Below are 15,429 nucleotides of genomic sequence, written 5' to 3'. Positions count from 1 at the left end.
CTCAGTTTTGACTGAAAAAGTTAAACGCAGACCTAATCATAATTACATTTAATGTATAGGGCAATAAGATTACAGGTGAGATGATGTTATTGTTCTTCTTATTCTCAATAGAAACAATACAGAATATTCCTTTAACCCTTTAAAGCCAAATGCGTCATATTTGATGATATTTGTATCCCTTTTTGTGAGTTTTTGAGACTTCTGCACCTGAAAAAGCTAAATGATTTGCATAATACATTTTTAAAGAACACACCAGATGTAGCAAATATAGTGCAAATTAACATTAATTACAGGTTCAATAAACACAGCATTTTGAAACAATAAGTTTCAATATTTTTCTGGCAATTGTTTCATGGTTCCGACTTTAAAGAGTTAAACTATTTTGTTTTTGTTATGTATTTTTTCCAAATATGATGCTACTTGGTACAGTTCCTACACACAAACCACTAAATCCAGATATAATAAATAATAAGCATATTTTATAAGACTGCATGAACTCAAAAAGAATCTTTAAAATGCTTCAGGTTAAAATCTGATGCTAAATTAAAATAATTTTGACGAGTTGACATTTACTAACTAACATGTCACCATATATTTAACCGCTTATTTTTGGCAGATTGAGAGGCATCCAGTAAAATGTGGAGAGGAACTGCTGATTATAAAGAGATAGATTAGTTTGGACAACTGTGTTAGATGTGGGCTGTTGGAAGGGATTGGCCTGCAGTCAACTGTAAATCCGCCTCTTCCTTCCCTTCACACTCAAAACAAGACTTGACCTAAATTCTCGTTAACAGTTTTAGATATGTTTAACCATGGGCGCCTACTGCACGATGCCAACAAAGTGGGAATTTATAAAGAATTGTTGGAAGATATTAATGGAATGCCGACATCACTGTGTTTTTTTCTGCATAACACTTGGCTAACTTGCTTAGCAGTGCAGCCAAGATGAATGTATCTCCGATATAAAAAAAAACCAAAAAAAACCTGCACGCTTACTTACTGCAAGTGAATCCAAAAGATTTTATGAGCTCTTATTTTATATGAAATGTGTGAGATCAGTATCATAAGTACTGTACTTGACTAAAGATGCTGTGGATGTTTTATAACAGGACTGACGGGCGACACTTTTCCTCAACGTATCATTTACTTTCGTTATTAAGCTCTGGATACACAGATCCCAGTTGCTGAGTCTTGCAGCAGCCAATGGCAAGCTCCTGCAGTTTTGCCTGATTTAAGGGAGATATTCGGGAGGCTTAGAGAATAAAATGTCTGTGGCCAGTTTCAGCTGGTAGCCTTTTTGTTTTTTCTGACTCCAGCAAATGTTTTTGGAGTCTAAAATTAAAAGCACTTTTCTATAACCCGTGCAGTCTTCATGGAGGAGGAGGAACTGTCTTCAATCATTTAAAGGTTTCAATGTCTGATACACTGTCTTCAAAGATTCAATCTGCCTTCAGGCTTTACAACACTCTGCCCTACAAGTGTATCTAGTCTTTAAGTAACCGTTTCACCTTTAACTTAGATTTCCAACTTAGCTCAACTCCTCCAGGAATCGGTTTGGCATGCCAAATGTGTGTTTTGATCTGTAGGTTGAAGCTGGCTGGATTATTACTTTCACATTTTAAATTCTGAAAATAAACTAGGATAGAGGTGTAGGATTAAAAGTAACAAAAAGCGACTTGGGGAAGAGCAAAATTAAATTAACTTTTCACAAGTTTACATTTGGAAAAGACCCCTGAACAGTTTTCACTTTGTGTTCCAGGAATTTCTCACAACAATGGTAATGCAGGCCGAAGCTGCGACTAAGAACATTAAAAATCATAAACACATGCACCTTATTTCTATCTTTTTATCTCTGGCTCCAAGTTACACACTCAGTGCTTTTAGAACTTGAGCAAACATTAAAAAAAATGTTTATGCTAACTGATCGCCTGCCAAGCAAATAAAATACTTCCATTCGTAGGAGTGACATATGCTTTCCATGTGGAGTGATAGCAGAGGGTGGGAGGAGGGATGTATGGATGACTAATGAGGATGACTAAGATGTTTTCAGGGTGGTTTTCCGTTTCATTTGTCTAGCCCATGTCTGGCCCATAAGTTGATAAATATACACTGAGTGGAGTCGATCGTGAGACCCCTGTGTAACAACTGCTGATTCAAAATATACAGGAGATATTTAAAATGCACACATTAGCACTTATGGTTGACAAAGAATTATCTCTACAATCATCTCATATTGTAAATTTACAACAACAACAACAATCTTTATTTATAGAGCACATTTAAAAACCAACGGCATGCCAAAGTGCTTAACATAAAACAAATTAACACAAGTATAATCAAAGTCATAAAAACAAAAAATAAAAGTGTAAAATTATGTTCACAGGAAAAACCCACCAATAGAAAAAAGTATAACTATAGCACATAACTATAGCACAATATAACTATGCCATCAAAACACAATGGCGATATGACATGCACAGCGCAAATAAAAGCATGATAGGAAAATTAATAGAATAAATCACTGCAAACAAGGCCAGCATTTAACCGGTAGAAAAAGCAAGATTAAACAAATACGCTTTGAGCCGTGATTTAAAAGATTGAATAGAGTCAGACGCCCGGATGCCAATCGGAAGGTTGTTCCACAACTCTGCTGCAGCCAGAGCAAACGCTCGATCACCTCTAGACTTCAGCCGAGATCTAGGCTGCACCAACAGTAACTGTGAGGATGATCTTAAAGCCCTAGCAGGAACATATGAGCCTAGGAGTTCCTTAAGATAGCTCGGTGCTATGTTGTTAGTGATTTTAAAAGTAAACAGCAGAATTTTAAATTGGATACGGTATTTCACAGGCAACCAGTGCAAATCAGCTAGGACGGGAGTAATGTGGGCAAACTTCCTAGTTTTGGTTAGAATGCGTGCAGCAGCATTTTGGACTGTCTGTAATCTATGAAGGAGGGCAGAGTGGAGACCAAAATAGAGTGAATTGCAGTAATCCAGTCTCGAAGTTACAAAGGCATGGATGAGCTTTTCCAGGTCTTTATGTGGGATATACTGCCTGGCCTTAGAAATAAGGCGGAGTTGGTAAAAACTGGATCTAACAACAGCAGACACTTGTTTATCAAGTTTAAAAGAGCTGTCAAGTAACACGCCCAGATTCCTAATAGTGTCGGAAAAGGAACTAGTGAGAAAACCAAAAGCATCACGAAGTTTGGCACGGAGAGCGTTACTGCCAAAGACCACAATTTCCGTTTTCTTATCATTGAGGATAAGAGTATTTGCCAGGAGCCATTGCTTGACCTCACACATGCACTCTCGAAAAAAATTCAAGGACAAAGCTAGGTCATCATTTAACTCAAAGTAGATCTGAATGTCATAGGCATTTAATTTAAACTATTATTAAATAGCCTGTATGTTATAACTTACAAAAAATGAACATAAAATAAGATGGATAAAAAAAAATCCAAGTGCTAATCAAATGTGCAGCAGTTGGCACAGAAGTAGCAAATTAGAGTTTATAATGTAAATAATTTGTAATATCAGAGATTCTATAAGACTAATTTCAGCAAAGCAAAGATGGTGGTTGGTGGCTTTTTAAAACTTTCTTTTAGGGTAAAAATTACCAAACTCTTGAAGTTGCTTTTATCAGATTTGACTGGCGAATCCATAACCACCATCAAAATAAATGAACAAAATAGCTACCTGCATAAATAACTATCCAGCCAAACTTTAGGTTAAATAACCTTGAGTCATCGGCTAGAATGGATGATGTAAATCTAAACGCAGACTGCAGGAATTGAGCAGTGTTTAATTTCTAGAGCCCACTGTCCAATGTTGACAGATGACTGCAGATAAGATCACTGTTCCCTTTCTGCTCTAATCATCCATCCTCCAAGTTACTATCTGTGTTGACTCATGCTGGAAGCCTGACAGACCAAATTGGATTGACTTTTAATTAGAAGCACTCCCTAGGTAAAATGGGTTTGATTCGCTGAATGATCCTGTTATCCCATTAATGCTGTCTGGTTAGGAAACTCGTCTAGACTTGTTCATTCTGACAAATAAACCAGCTAGCTAAATCTAGTTTTAATCACATTCTCTAAATAGGCTGATACAATATAGCAAACACAATGTCATTCATGGCTTTAATTGATGAATAAGTCAATAATTGTGCTTACCAGAGGATTATGATTACTAGAATAAGCTACATTTACAAATGTGGCAGTTCTGCCCCAGGGCTTAGCCCTGAATGTTCTGATATCATCTGCAGATTTCACCTGCTGACAAAAAGTATTGGGCCACACCTCTTAATATTTGAATTCAGGTGTTTTGATCCGCGCTACTTAGCCATGCAGTCTGTCATTACAAACATTAGTGAAAAAAAATGAGTGGATCTTCAGAGCTCACTGAATACGAGTGTGGTAGTGTAGGGTGTGACTGTTGCAACATGGGAAAAAATATATTTCTGATCAATCATAAATGGTATTATTACAGAATTTAAGTGTTTAAGACACAAAGCAACACAGCTAAGTGCGAGACCACGTAAAGTTACAGACTGCCAAGTTTCTGAGGGGCATCGTGCGTGAATTCAGAACTCTGCTGCTCGAGTCCTCACTAAAACCAAAAAAGTGGACCACATCAGTCCAGCTCTGAGGTCTTTACAGTGGCTGCCTGTCTGTCAAAGGATAGACTTGATAGATAGCTCTGAATGGTTTAGGACCAAAATACATCAGTGACCTCCTGACCCAGTATGAACCTTCCAGATCCCTCAGGTCATCTGGATCCAGTTTTTTATCAGTTCCCAGAGTCAGAACCAGACACGGAGAAGCTGCATTCAGCTTTTATGCTCCTTATATCTGGAACAAACTCCCAGAAAGCCTCAGATCAGCTGAAACACTCAGTTTATTTAAATCCAGGTTGAAGACTCACCTATTCTCAGCTGCATTTGAATAAAACACCAAATCCACACTTTTAAGCTTAAATTTCAAAACTTACATTTTAACTACTGATTTTATCTACTGTTCTGATTTTATCTACTGTTCTGATTTTATCTACTGTTTTTTAATCAATTTTAAATCATGCTTTTTATTTGTTTTTGTTTTTTAATGTCTCTGTAAAGCACTTTTAATCACCTTGTTGTTGAATTGTGCTATATAAATAAACTTGCCTTGCCTTGCCTCTGCTGACTCAGTAATTGCAGCACCTCCTCTGGCATTAACATCAGCATAAAAACTGTGTGCCGAGAACTCCTGTAGTTGTTATCTGTATGCGGCTTAGTATGTTGCTCATATAATGTGATGAGCCCAGTAGGGGAAATCTACTCAAAGTGAGAAAAACCATACAGAAAAACAAAAAGAATACATAGGAGCTAAGAACAAGTCACTGTTTTGGATTCACATGTGATTGTAATGCCATCATTCCAGATGACAGCTATGGGCTTAACCCTTTGCACCATTAGATCTCACTTTTCTCATTTTATAGAACTTTAAAAGTCTCACAAGTTTGGTCTAAAAAATTATGTTTACGAAAAGTCTAAGAGGCGTAAGCCAGTTGAGGTAAAGGTGTTCACCTACCTCTAAAACCCAATGAAATAATGCTGAAGTATTTATGAAACATTGCATTTTTGCTCAGTCCTAACTAGGAGACCACACTGAGTAGGTTTGCTTGATGTTATTTTCATTAATGTAAGAAAGGTCAGTGAGAAAACCCCCAACACAGTTGCATTGTCAGGCATACACTCTTACATCTACTCATTTGGCTAAGTTGTCCATGCGTATATGTGTCACTGAAAAGGCAGGTAATTTTGGTGGTTTAATGTATCCAGTCTGTGCCTGCTCCCATATGCAGTTTGTGTTGTATTTGTTAAGACTGAGCACGCAACACGTTACCTATTAGTTGCTACTTTATTAATTATAGAAGATAATTCAAGCTAAATTACAGATTTCTTTTTCATAAATGACTCTGAACTGATCACTGCAACCAAATAATTTTCAAAAAATTGCCTTGACCATGTAACTGTGACCACTTATGTTATGAAACATGTTCATCAGCTGTTACTCTGAAATATTCATCTGTCACCTGAGCTAAATTCTCCACATGAGATTGAGCAGTAGAGTGCAAAGCATTCTTCCTCTACTATTCACTCCATAAAACCTGTAAACAAGAGTAATTTATCATCATGAAATTGAGTCACATGAGCCTAATGATCATAACTTAGTAGACATAACAGCCCAAGAGCTTCACTATCAACTCTCTATGATTCAGTCATGATTGAAACCAGACAGCCCGAGCAGCAGAGACATGCCATAATGGCTCTTTCAATTAACGGCCATTTAATTTTGGCTGCTTGAGTGGTCTTTTGTGCACAGTAGCAATAGCCATTGGAGAGAATATAACACGGCATTTAATAGAGGAACAAAGAGCAAAATTATTTCAGTATAAGATAGGGCTGCTCAATTAATCGAATTTTAATCACGATTACGATCTGGGCTTTCAACGATCATTAAAAATGACTGAGCCGATTATTTATCCGCGACACATTAAAGGCCGGTCCGTGAAAATATTGTCGGGCATAAACTGGTCCGTGGCGCAAAAAAGGTTGGAGACCTCTGATTAAGAGGACCCGAGGGAAGCTCGGAAAGCTAAGCAGAAGTTATTTGGAGAGTGACTGCCGTTGGTTGAAAAGAGAGTTTAAAAAAAAAAAACTTCAGTGGTGTTGCACACTATTTTATATTATTTTTTTAAAGTTATTGTTAACCCTTTAAAGCCGGTCAGAGCAGCACGCTCCGTTTTGCGTAACTATTTTTAAATCCCTGTAGAACCTGAACCGTGTAAGCTAGCGCAATAATTTGTTTTGCATATGAAACCGGAGGAGTTGTACTTACATCTGATGCCATCAGCTTGTCCTCGGTCACGGTTTCGTTCCACATATAGCTTTGCAAAAATTGCATAAAAAGCGCTTGCAGGAACAAAAACATAATATTCCAGAAACACGCTTTGCCGTTCCTATCAGCTGTTCGTAACACTTCCCACAGTGAAATGATGCACCTGCTGTTTTCTTTGCAAATCTGCATCATAGAATTGTTTTTTGTTTTTCCTGCAGTATATAAAAATTGCTGTATCTCCAAAATAAAACTATGAAGACACTCAAAATAAATTTCCTGTTGTTGTAAACTATTTTTTGCAACTTTATTGTATTTAAAGTTTTGAGGGATAAGCCTCTTAAATTTCTCCAAGTAGAAATATATGTAAACAAAACAAAAGCGATTTTCAATTTTTTTTGTAGTTTATTGCACTTTTTTGCAATTTATGTAATTACTATGGACTTAATGCATACATATTATTAAAATATGGGCTATAACAGTTGTATTGATGTATAGCAACTTGAAATGCTCCCACAAATGGCACTACAGCATGTAAAAAAAAAATATAAGCTCTGGTGGACTTGGTTCTATAGTAGGTCTAAAGGGTTAAATAAATATCGTCAAATAATCGTGATCTCAATTTCAGTGAAAATAATCGTGATTATCATTTTTGCCATAATCGAGCAGCCCTAGTATAAGAAGCTGCATGACAAGTCAGGCGAGAAGCAAAAGCCCTTTGATCTCAGGAGAAACAGCAAAGACCGAAAATGTTTCAAATGGATGAAGTGCTACCTCCTTGGCAAAAATTTCATCAGCTTTATTTTCCGACTGAATCTACTACAACTACAAGAGTTGTAAGGCCGGGGCATTTTCTCATTAACACGATTATTCAAAGCCTATATTTTGTCAGGCTGTATAGAGCAGAGGCTGTCCTCGTGCATTCCTATAGAAAGGATAAATGTACCAACTAGACTAAAAACACATCTGCAGACTGCGTTGAGGATCTGGACAGGCCAAAGCTAGAACAACGGTGGCAATTTTCCTTATCTGCTTTTTCTCTTTATTGTGTTTTGCTTAGTTTGGTCATTCCATACAAATACATTCAGAGATACAGCATGGTTTGATCCCAACTCGTATAGTCCGCATGTCCAAGTTTCCTTAGGCAAGATAGTGAGTCACAATTTGCCCCTTAGAGGTCCATAACTGTGTCTGTGCTTGATAGAGAAAGCCTTTATAAATGTGTTTGTATGAGTGAAGGTGGTTTGTATTGTAAAAGCACTCTAAGTAGTTAGTAAGATTAGAAAAGCACCATAAAAAACAGTTCAATTTACCATAAAAATTGAGTCTGATTGAGTGCTACAAGGTTGTACAGAGTGTTTACTCTTGCATCTAACCCTACCAATATTGGCCTTGTAATGCCAGGAGGAGTGTTGGATCAAGTCATGTCCCCCTGTGCATGTAAGAGGGGGGGTGCAGCTGTAACATTATCAGCAGGAGGGCTCCAAGTGCTCTGGCCAGGACTAGCTTCACTACTATCAGCAGCTTTAATTGCACTTACAGTAACATAACGATTTGTTGTCAGCTCATCTAACATTGTCTTCGCTCTGTCCATTCACTGCCACACACACACACACACACACACACACACACACACACACACACACACACACACACACACACAGTAAAACAGCACAGAGGGACTGCAGAGAATGTATGACAGCAAAAATGTAGTCGATTCTGAGCTGAACTATAGAGAATCTTAGACATGACAATACCTAAAATCAAGCTGTTTGGTCAGATGGTGCCTTTAGTAATTATCCCAGCTTACAGTGTAGTGACAAAAACACACACGTAGACACACACACACACAAAACGTGATGTAAGTAAGAAACACAAAAGGAGAAAATGCATTTCATGTTTATTCTTTAAGTTCAATTTCCCACACTGGTAACTGGGGTTTAGTTCTGAGAACTACAGTATAAGAAGACAAACCAACGACACTGCTCTGCACGTAGGAGTAGTCAGTAACATTTGTATTTCATCAACAAATGTGCTCCCCCACAAGGACACACACCAACACATAAACTCAAGGTTTGTTTCATGTTGTCATTCAATTCAGGCAGGAACTTGGGAACCTTGGGAATTAGCTCTGCAAAATATTTGTGAATGATTTGTGTGCCACAGGCCAACTTAGCCACAGCCAATTCCAGTAAACCTGAAAACTACCCAATCAATACACTGTCTTAAACTTCAAATCTCAGGTCTAACCTGCAACTGCAACATAACACAGCTAGCTGCAGTTAGATTAAATATAAATTTTTGTCATTTACTGTTAATTCAACAGATTATTAACTCTGAATTAAACCATGACACTAAAAACTGGACTATACCAATATCGGTACTGAAAACAAAAAATCTGACTCTTGTTGTGATCTAGCATTATATAAATAAAATGTAACCAAAATCCACACAGTTTTAGTAAAAAGTCAACTGAAGGCCACATCCTGATGAATTTTATGTGACGATCGGCAACATGACCAAGTGTAACCTTTTATGGATTAAATGGTGCAAAATTATTCAAACATGGAGACCAGTCTTTCTTGTGAATGACCTTCAGCCCATTATGAAGAATAATTTCTCTGTCATCACACACATATGGGCGTAAACACCCACATATACACAAAGCACACACACACACACACACACACACACACAAAGAAAAGCGTTTTCACACAGCTTCTTGCTGTGCTGAATCTGTACCTGCAATGCAGCCACAGGGGAATGGAGAGGTAATGGGCCGTGCGAAAATTCAACTTCCCACACAGCCCTTAATATGTCTGTGCATCCCTCTGTCCAGATGAAGGGGACTCGAGGAGCTACTATCCATCTGAGCTGGTTTAACATTTGGCTCCGTTTGCGTGTAGAAACACATGTTTGTGTTTTTAAATGGAAATAAAAGGTGCATGTGGAGGCAAAATTGCTCAAAGAACATTTTTTAAGCACTGCGGCAGCAGCGTGTTTGCTTTCAAAAACAAGGAGGGGACGCTAAGAAATCACTATTCACACTTTCTGTGTACACCTTGCCATGTGATTACATGACATGATGACAGGAGGCATTTTTGTTAAAAACTAGCCTGCTCCATGTGAAAAAGAGGAAAGTTTGCACCTTGTTTTTCAGTGAATGTTTCTGACAGCGATTCAATTTTTTTTAAACACCAGGGAAGCAGATGATCCAGCCACATGCAAGAAAATGCATACCATAGTATACATGTGGTAATGCTCTATATGAGCTGCAAACAATTTAAGATGTAACCAACCGACCATTTGACTTCATCGTAAGCACAGGGTTTATCTTTTTTCAGCTTTCAGTTTATCACAAGAGTATTGACCACCTTGTTGTCATAATGTGCCTTCTATCGATCATTTGTGGGTGTTTTGACATTTTGTACAAGCTCTGAAGGACTGCATTTTCACCCAGATAGAAATTTGTTATGGGGTTCGCTCGACAATCGGGGAGGTGGCTCTGCCCTGTCTTCACCTCTGAGCAGCCAAATAAAGATCACTGTTATCAGTCCAGAGGCAGGTTTAAGCTGCCAGTCTGTGAAGGAGACTGTCATCTGATTTGTAATGACACAGCCAAAGAGCCATTACGTCTTTGATGGGAGATTTAAGCAGAAATCCATTTCGGAGGGTCTGAGGAAAAGCAGGCTCGGATGGGAGGGGGGTTGGGGGTTGGGAAGAGCAATCTATTGTGAGTCTATTGTGATAAGGTGTAGACTGCACCTGCAATTTGCTAGTGGAAGCTTCGTTTTGACGATAACTGTGGTTAGTCATTTCAGCGACAGTCCATTTCAAATTATTACCGATGCTTCACAGAGGGTTTTTTTTCTATGCGATTAGTCACACCGAATGAAGACAGAAGTGTTTTGTTTAAACATTTGCAGTCTTTTTTCATGCTGCTATTGGACATCTGCAGGGAGAATGTGTGTTAACACCACAAGCAGCCGCTGCAACAATGAAATCCAGGGCAGAAAATGGCTGCCACACAGCTGATAGACTATAGTGTTGTGGCTTTGGCAATGTGGACTGCATACAGCGCTTTTCTCCACATTAGTACTCCCCGTTTAAATTTTCTTAAGCAATTCCAAACAAAAGCAGCAAAAACTATATGATGTTACTACAATACTCACCTTTCAATTTGATGTATACTCCCTTTAATTATAAACATCCTTAAGATGTAGTTCACAGAAAAAACTGCTTTAAAAAAACAGTTGTTTAATTTCGTTATTATTAATAGTTTTTCAAATTTTTTTTATTTTCTAAGCGTTACTGAGAAAATCTGAAAAGATTATTAACAAAACCAATCATTATTTGCACCTCTTCTGAACAAAAGCATAATGTAATGGTGACATTGTATCCTACTTTTTATTAATTACTTATTTAATTAGACTAATAATAAGGTTCTGTTTGTTTATTTAAATATTTTACAAGATTTGGACAATGTACAGAGTAGGCTAAAAAACTTGTTACTGTGATAGCAATTGGTAATAATTGGTAGCAATAAAAAAAATACTATCTCATTAGGTATTGACTTACAGTAGTATTGATACCAACAGTCCTGTCTTCTTGTCCTCCAGTTGACACACAGCTTCACACAACACCTCCCTGCATTGCACCCATGCAGTCAGTTATGACCGCAGCCTGCCAGCTACACTAGTTAGCAATAGCTGACAACTTGAAATAGTCAACATGCTAACGCTGAGGCTTCAGAATGCTCACTCCACAATCAGTGAATGATGTCATCCATATTTATACTGTCTATGGCTGAAATGTTTTGAAATTAAAATTCGCGCATTGACAATTTAACCTTTGTCTGTTTGTTATTATTTTGGATTTTTTTTTTATCTTAATGTTTATTGTCAAAATAAGAAACCATGTTTGTTTCTTAAATAGACCTGACGCCCTAATTATTTAGTTTCATTGGGGAAAAATTGTCAGAAGCACTGAAATAATTTAATTAAAACAAAAAGGTTTTATGAGTCATATTCTTACCGCATTATCCTTACAAGGAGTTTGGTGACATGTTAATAATATCAACACAATACTCCTAACTTTTTTTTTCTCTGAAAAGCTCTTTTATGTACTTTATACTACATACTTTATACTATAAATATTCTGTGATGACTGATGTTTCTCAGTCCAGACTGTGGAATTACACATCACCGTATTCTGACAGTACCTCTGTTGTAGCTACTCACCAGTCATTTTTATATGCTTTAATGCATTTCATTAGAGTGTACGAGGAACTGTTTCATGTTGATGCTAGTGTCTTCTCCTACTTTATTTGCATTTTAACTCTCAGGCTCCAGAGGCTCTTCAAATAAAGGCAGCGAGCTCTGCCTGTCAGTTGGCTGTCAAAGCCATTAGTCATAAAACACATTAGGAAAGCCACACCCCATGGCAGCTGTATAGTATTCAGGAGTACCAATGGGATATCTCATCAATCTCTGTTTACAGCACAGGGAAAAACACTGTTCATTTTACCACCCTGACTCTAAAGGCCCGAGAGTGGCGTCTCCCTGCATTAAAAAAATCTTCTGTCACACCAACGGGAAGAAAAAAGAAAAGCAATATTGCCAACATATCAACAAAGAATGATTTGTAGATGAGTGTTCAATCTTTGTTGGACTTTATCAGCAGGAGCCATGAGTCCATTGACAGCTAAGGGCTGGAGCTCAAGCTGCTCCCATCCCAATCTCGTTCCACATGATTATTCTCAATTTCACAGCTGATGGTTTTTACTGAGACAGATGGCGCCGGCCAAATGCCAAAGTACAGAAGAGAAAGCTCCGAGGTAGGAGAAAAAGTTAAAGAAGGGGGTAGGGAGATAAGCTGGTCACTCAACTTCATCACCAATGTTTGGAATGGTAGCAATCTGTGAATGTGACCTTTCTCCACCGTGCAGGATGGTGAGAGATGTGGTGTCTCGGTAGATGCTCTTGGGTTTGAATATACAGACGGGGTGCTAATCTGAACCTGAAGAAGCGAGGGGGAAACATGCACTAGTGATGAGGTGCCAGTGCAGGTAGAGACCAAAGAAATGAAGATTCTGTGGGAATCTAAAAAATCTTTACCCCATCTATTAAATTCATAGAGCAGCATTTGTCCCTAGTTGCACATGTTGTTTTGTTAAAATTAGCTTATAATGAGTTCAATTATTTATTAATAGCTTTTTATTATTATTTCAATTAAGCAATTAAGATCCAAAACTCCAAATTATTGAGTTTACCATCATATAAGACAAACAAAAGGTGAATTAAAGAGCAGCTCTTCTCTCCAAGCTTACCACATTTATTGTGCAAAACACTTTTCCCCTCTTCCACAAATGGCTTTTGCATTGGGAGGCCTTGCACCATAATATGTTGAATTGTCTTAAAAGCTGCTAACTTACCAAACTTCTCATTACCTTTGCTCCTCATTACTGAAATTACCCTTATGATAATTTCAGACTTTCTTCTTTTCTAAAAGAAATCGAATAACAATTACCCTTTTGCCTTTCTGTACTGTAAGTACTGCTTGTCATTAGAAACTGCTGCCAGTCCATTTCCCACATGTATATTTAACATAATGTGCACTGAGTTTGTCTCTGGATGAACTAACCTACATACAAATTTAGCTAAATGACTGCTTTCATGCTGAGACTGGAGAGAGCGAGTCTGGCCCAGCTGTATACACACCTAAGAACCCAACAGAATCGCACTTGGTGTTAAAAAAAAGTTAAAAAAAAAGAAACTCTACCAGCCTCACACCGGAGGAGTGCTAGTGAAAATTACAGCATCACTCAGGGGAGCGGGCAGTAGAAGGTGTGGGATTTGATGAATCAAGGACCTTTTGTTCACAGCGAAAATGACTGGCTTCCATGCAGTTGGAAAGAGCATCTCCTCGCCAGAGCTTGGCAGGGATGCAGCGTCATTTGGAGCCATTTATGTTTGAAGCTGACGCAGAGGGGGACGGAGGCGCGCAAGGTCACTGAAAGAGGATGCAGAACGAGATGATGTGGCCAGTGCTGGGTGTTTAAGTGTGTCTACTCTGCTTGAATTGAGCAGCAGCTGAGTATGCCAGGGCCGCACTCACGGTAATGATGGAGTGAGACGCTCACATCTATAGGAAGACTGAAGTGAACCTCAAGCAGCACAGCTGAGGTTTCAACACAGTAAATGACACGATGAGCACACACACGTGTCAGTATAGAGCCAGCAAGTTTATCGTTTGATTAGACCCTAAATTTAACAGGGAGTACTCAAAAATAAATAAATAAAAATCATCTGTTTTGGTGTCAGCTGCAGATGAATATTCGCCACTTGTGATAATGCTTTGGATGAAAAACAAAAAACAGCAAATGGCATTTTGAAAACTAGTTTTTTTTGTATTTCACACAAGAAAAAATGAGTCCACTGATTGAGAAAACAGCCAGTAATCAGCGAATTCAATTTTCATCTTGGGAAAACAATACAACACATGTATTTTCCAGAACCTTTCATCCACAGTGATTTGCGTTTTTGGCCCCTCCACATATACTAACAGATGGAGATTTTAGATTTGGGGTTCAGTCTTATTCAAAGATGATTGAGCCAGGACCACCTGCACTACACCTGCTAGTACTAAAAGAAAAAAGTTTGAAAAGAGAAAGCATATTTGGGTTAGCTCCAAATATAGGATAGCCATAGGGCATAGGAAGAAAAGACGCATATGGGGTTGACTCTTTTTTCTTTCATATACATCTTCATTTAATGTTAAAATTATTCCACAGAATAGTGGCCGACATCCTTAAGGGTCTGCACACACACAACTACGGTATGAAACACACACACAGGGATTCAGCGATGTGCACTGAGACACTCGAAATGCCTGAGCTCCAGGGTTTAAATAACTTCATTCACAAACCCAGGTATGCCTCTGACCTCCATCAACACCACCAGGTATGTGTCAGGATATTATTTCTTCTTAAATATGACTAAGGCAACTACTATAACCAACGACAATTAATACATGTGATATTTGTGCCTCCAAAACACTCAGATTTTAAAAGTTAGAACATGATTTTTTTTGTCAAATACTAGCACTTTTTCCATACACACCGACAAACCAAACACAAAACTGGAACCCTTATCCACCAGGAAAAGAAATAAAATATCCATGTTTTTTAAATTGATATAGAATGTTTTAACTAATACTTACTTACTTACTTACTTACTTACTATAATTTTAAATAGAAAAAATAGCAAATGCATTTCTATCAAACGCAAAAGAAAGACACTGTAGAAACATTTAGTCGACATGAAAGCGCAGTCCGCAGGTGTCCAAAGCGACGTTCACACACAAACAGCCTCGGAATACAACATTTAAACAACATTCCTACCTGTGTAAGACGGTTGCACAGCTCCTGCGTCGCTACTGTCCATTTCCAGCTGTCACAGATTACAGCGCGAGCTCAGCAGCAGGCGTTTCAGTCCCGCGACCGAGTCCAGAAAAGATAAAACCACGAGGGTAATGCGCGCGCGCTGTGGCAC

The 15,429-nt window shown here is 38.2% G+C and overlaps 1 protein-coding gene across 1 annotated transcript in view; it reads right to left on the bottom strand.

Moving 5' to 3' along the window:
- Positions 1-15,429, bottom strand: part of LOC309712950 (zinc finger protein 385B-like) — an 87,765-nt gene extending 72,336 nt beyond the window's left edge. The window contains exon 1 of the mRNA XM_082544174.1: positions 15,279-15,429. Coding sequence (XP_082400300.1) covers positions 15,279-15,321 — 43 coding nt within the window. The 5' untranslated portion in view covers positions 15,322-15,429. The remainder of the gene's footprint in view (positions 1-15,278) is intronic.

This window comes from Aulonocara stuartgranti (genome assembly GCF_965226115.1).
Source record: "Aulonocara stuartgranti genome assembly, chromosome: 8".
Taxonomy (NCBI): domain Eukaryota; kingdom Metazoa; phylum Chordata; class Actinopteri; order Cichliformes; family Cichlidae; genus Aulonocara; species Aulonocara stuartgranti.
The sequence above is the reverse complement of the archived record's forward strand: the minus strand, read 5'-3'. Positions and strand labels throughout refer to the sequence as shown.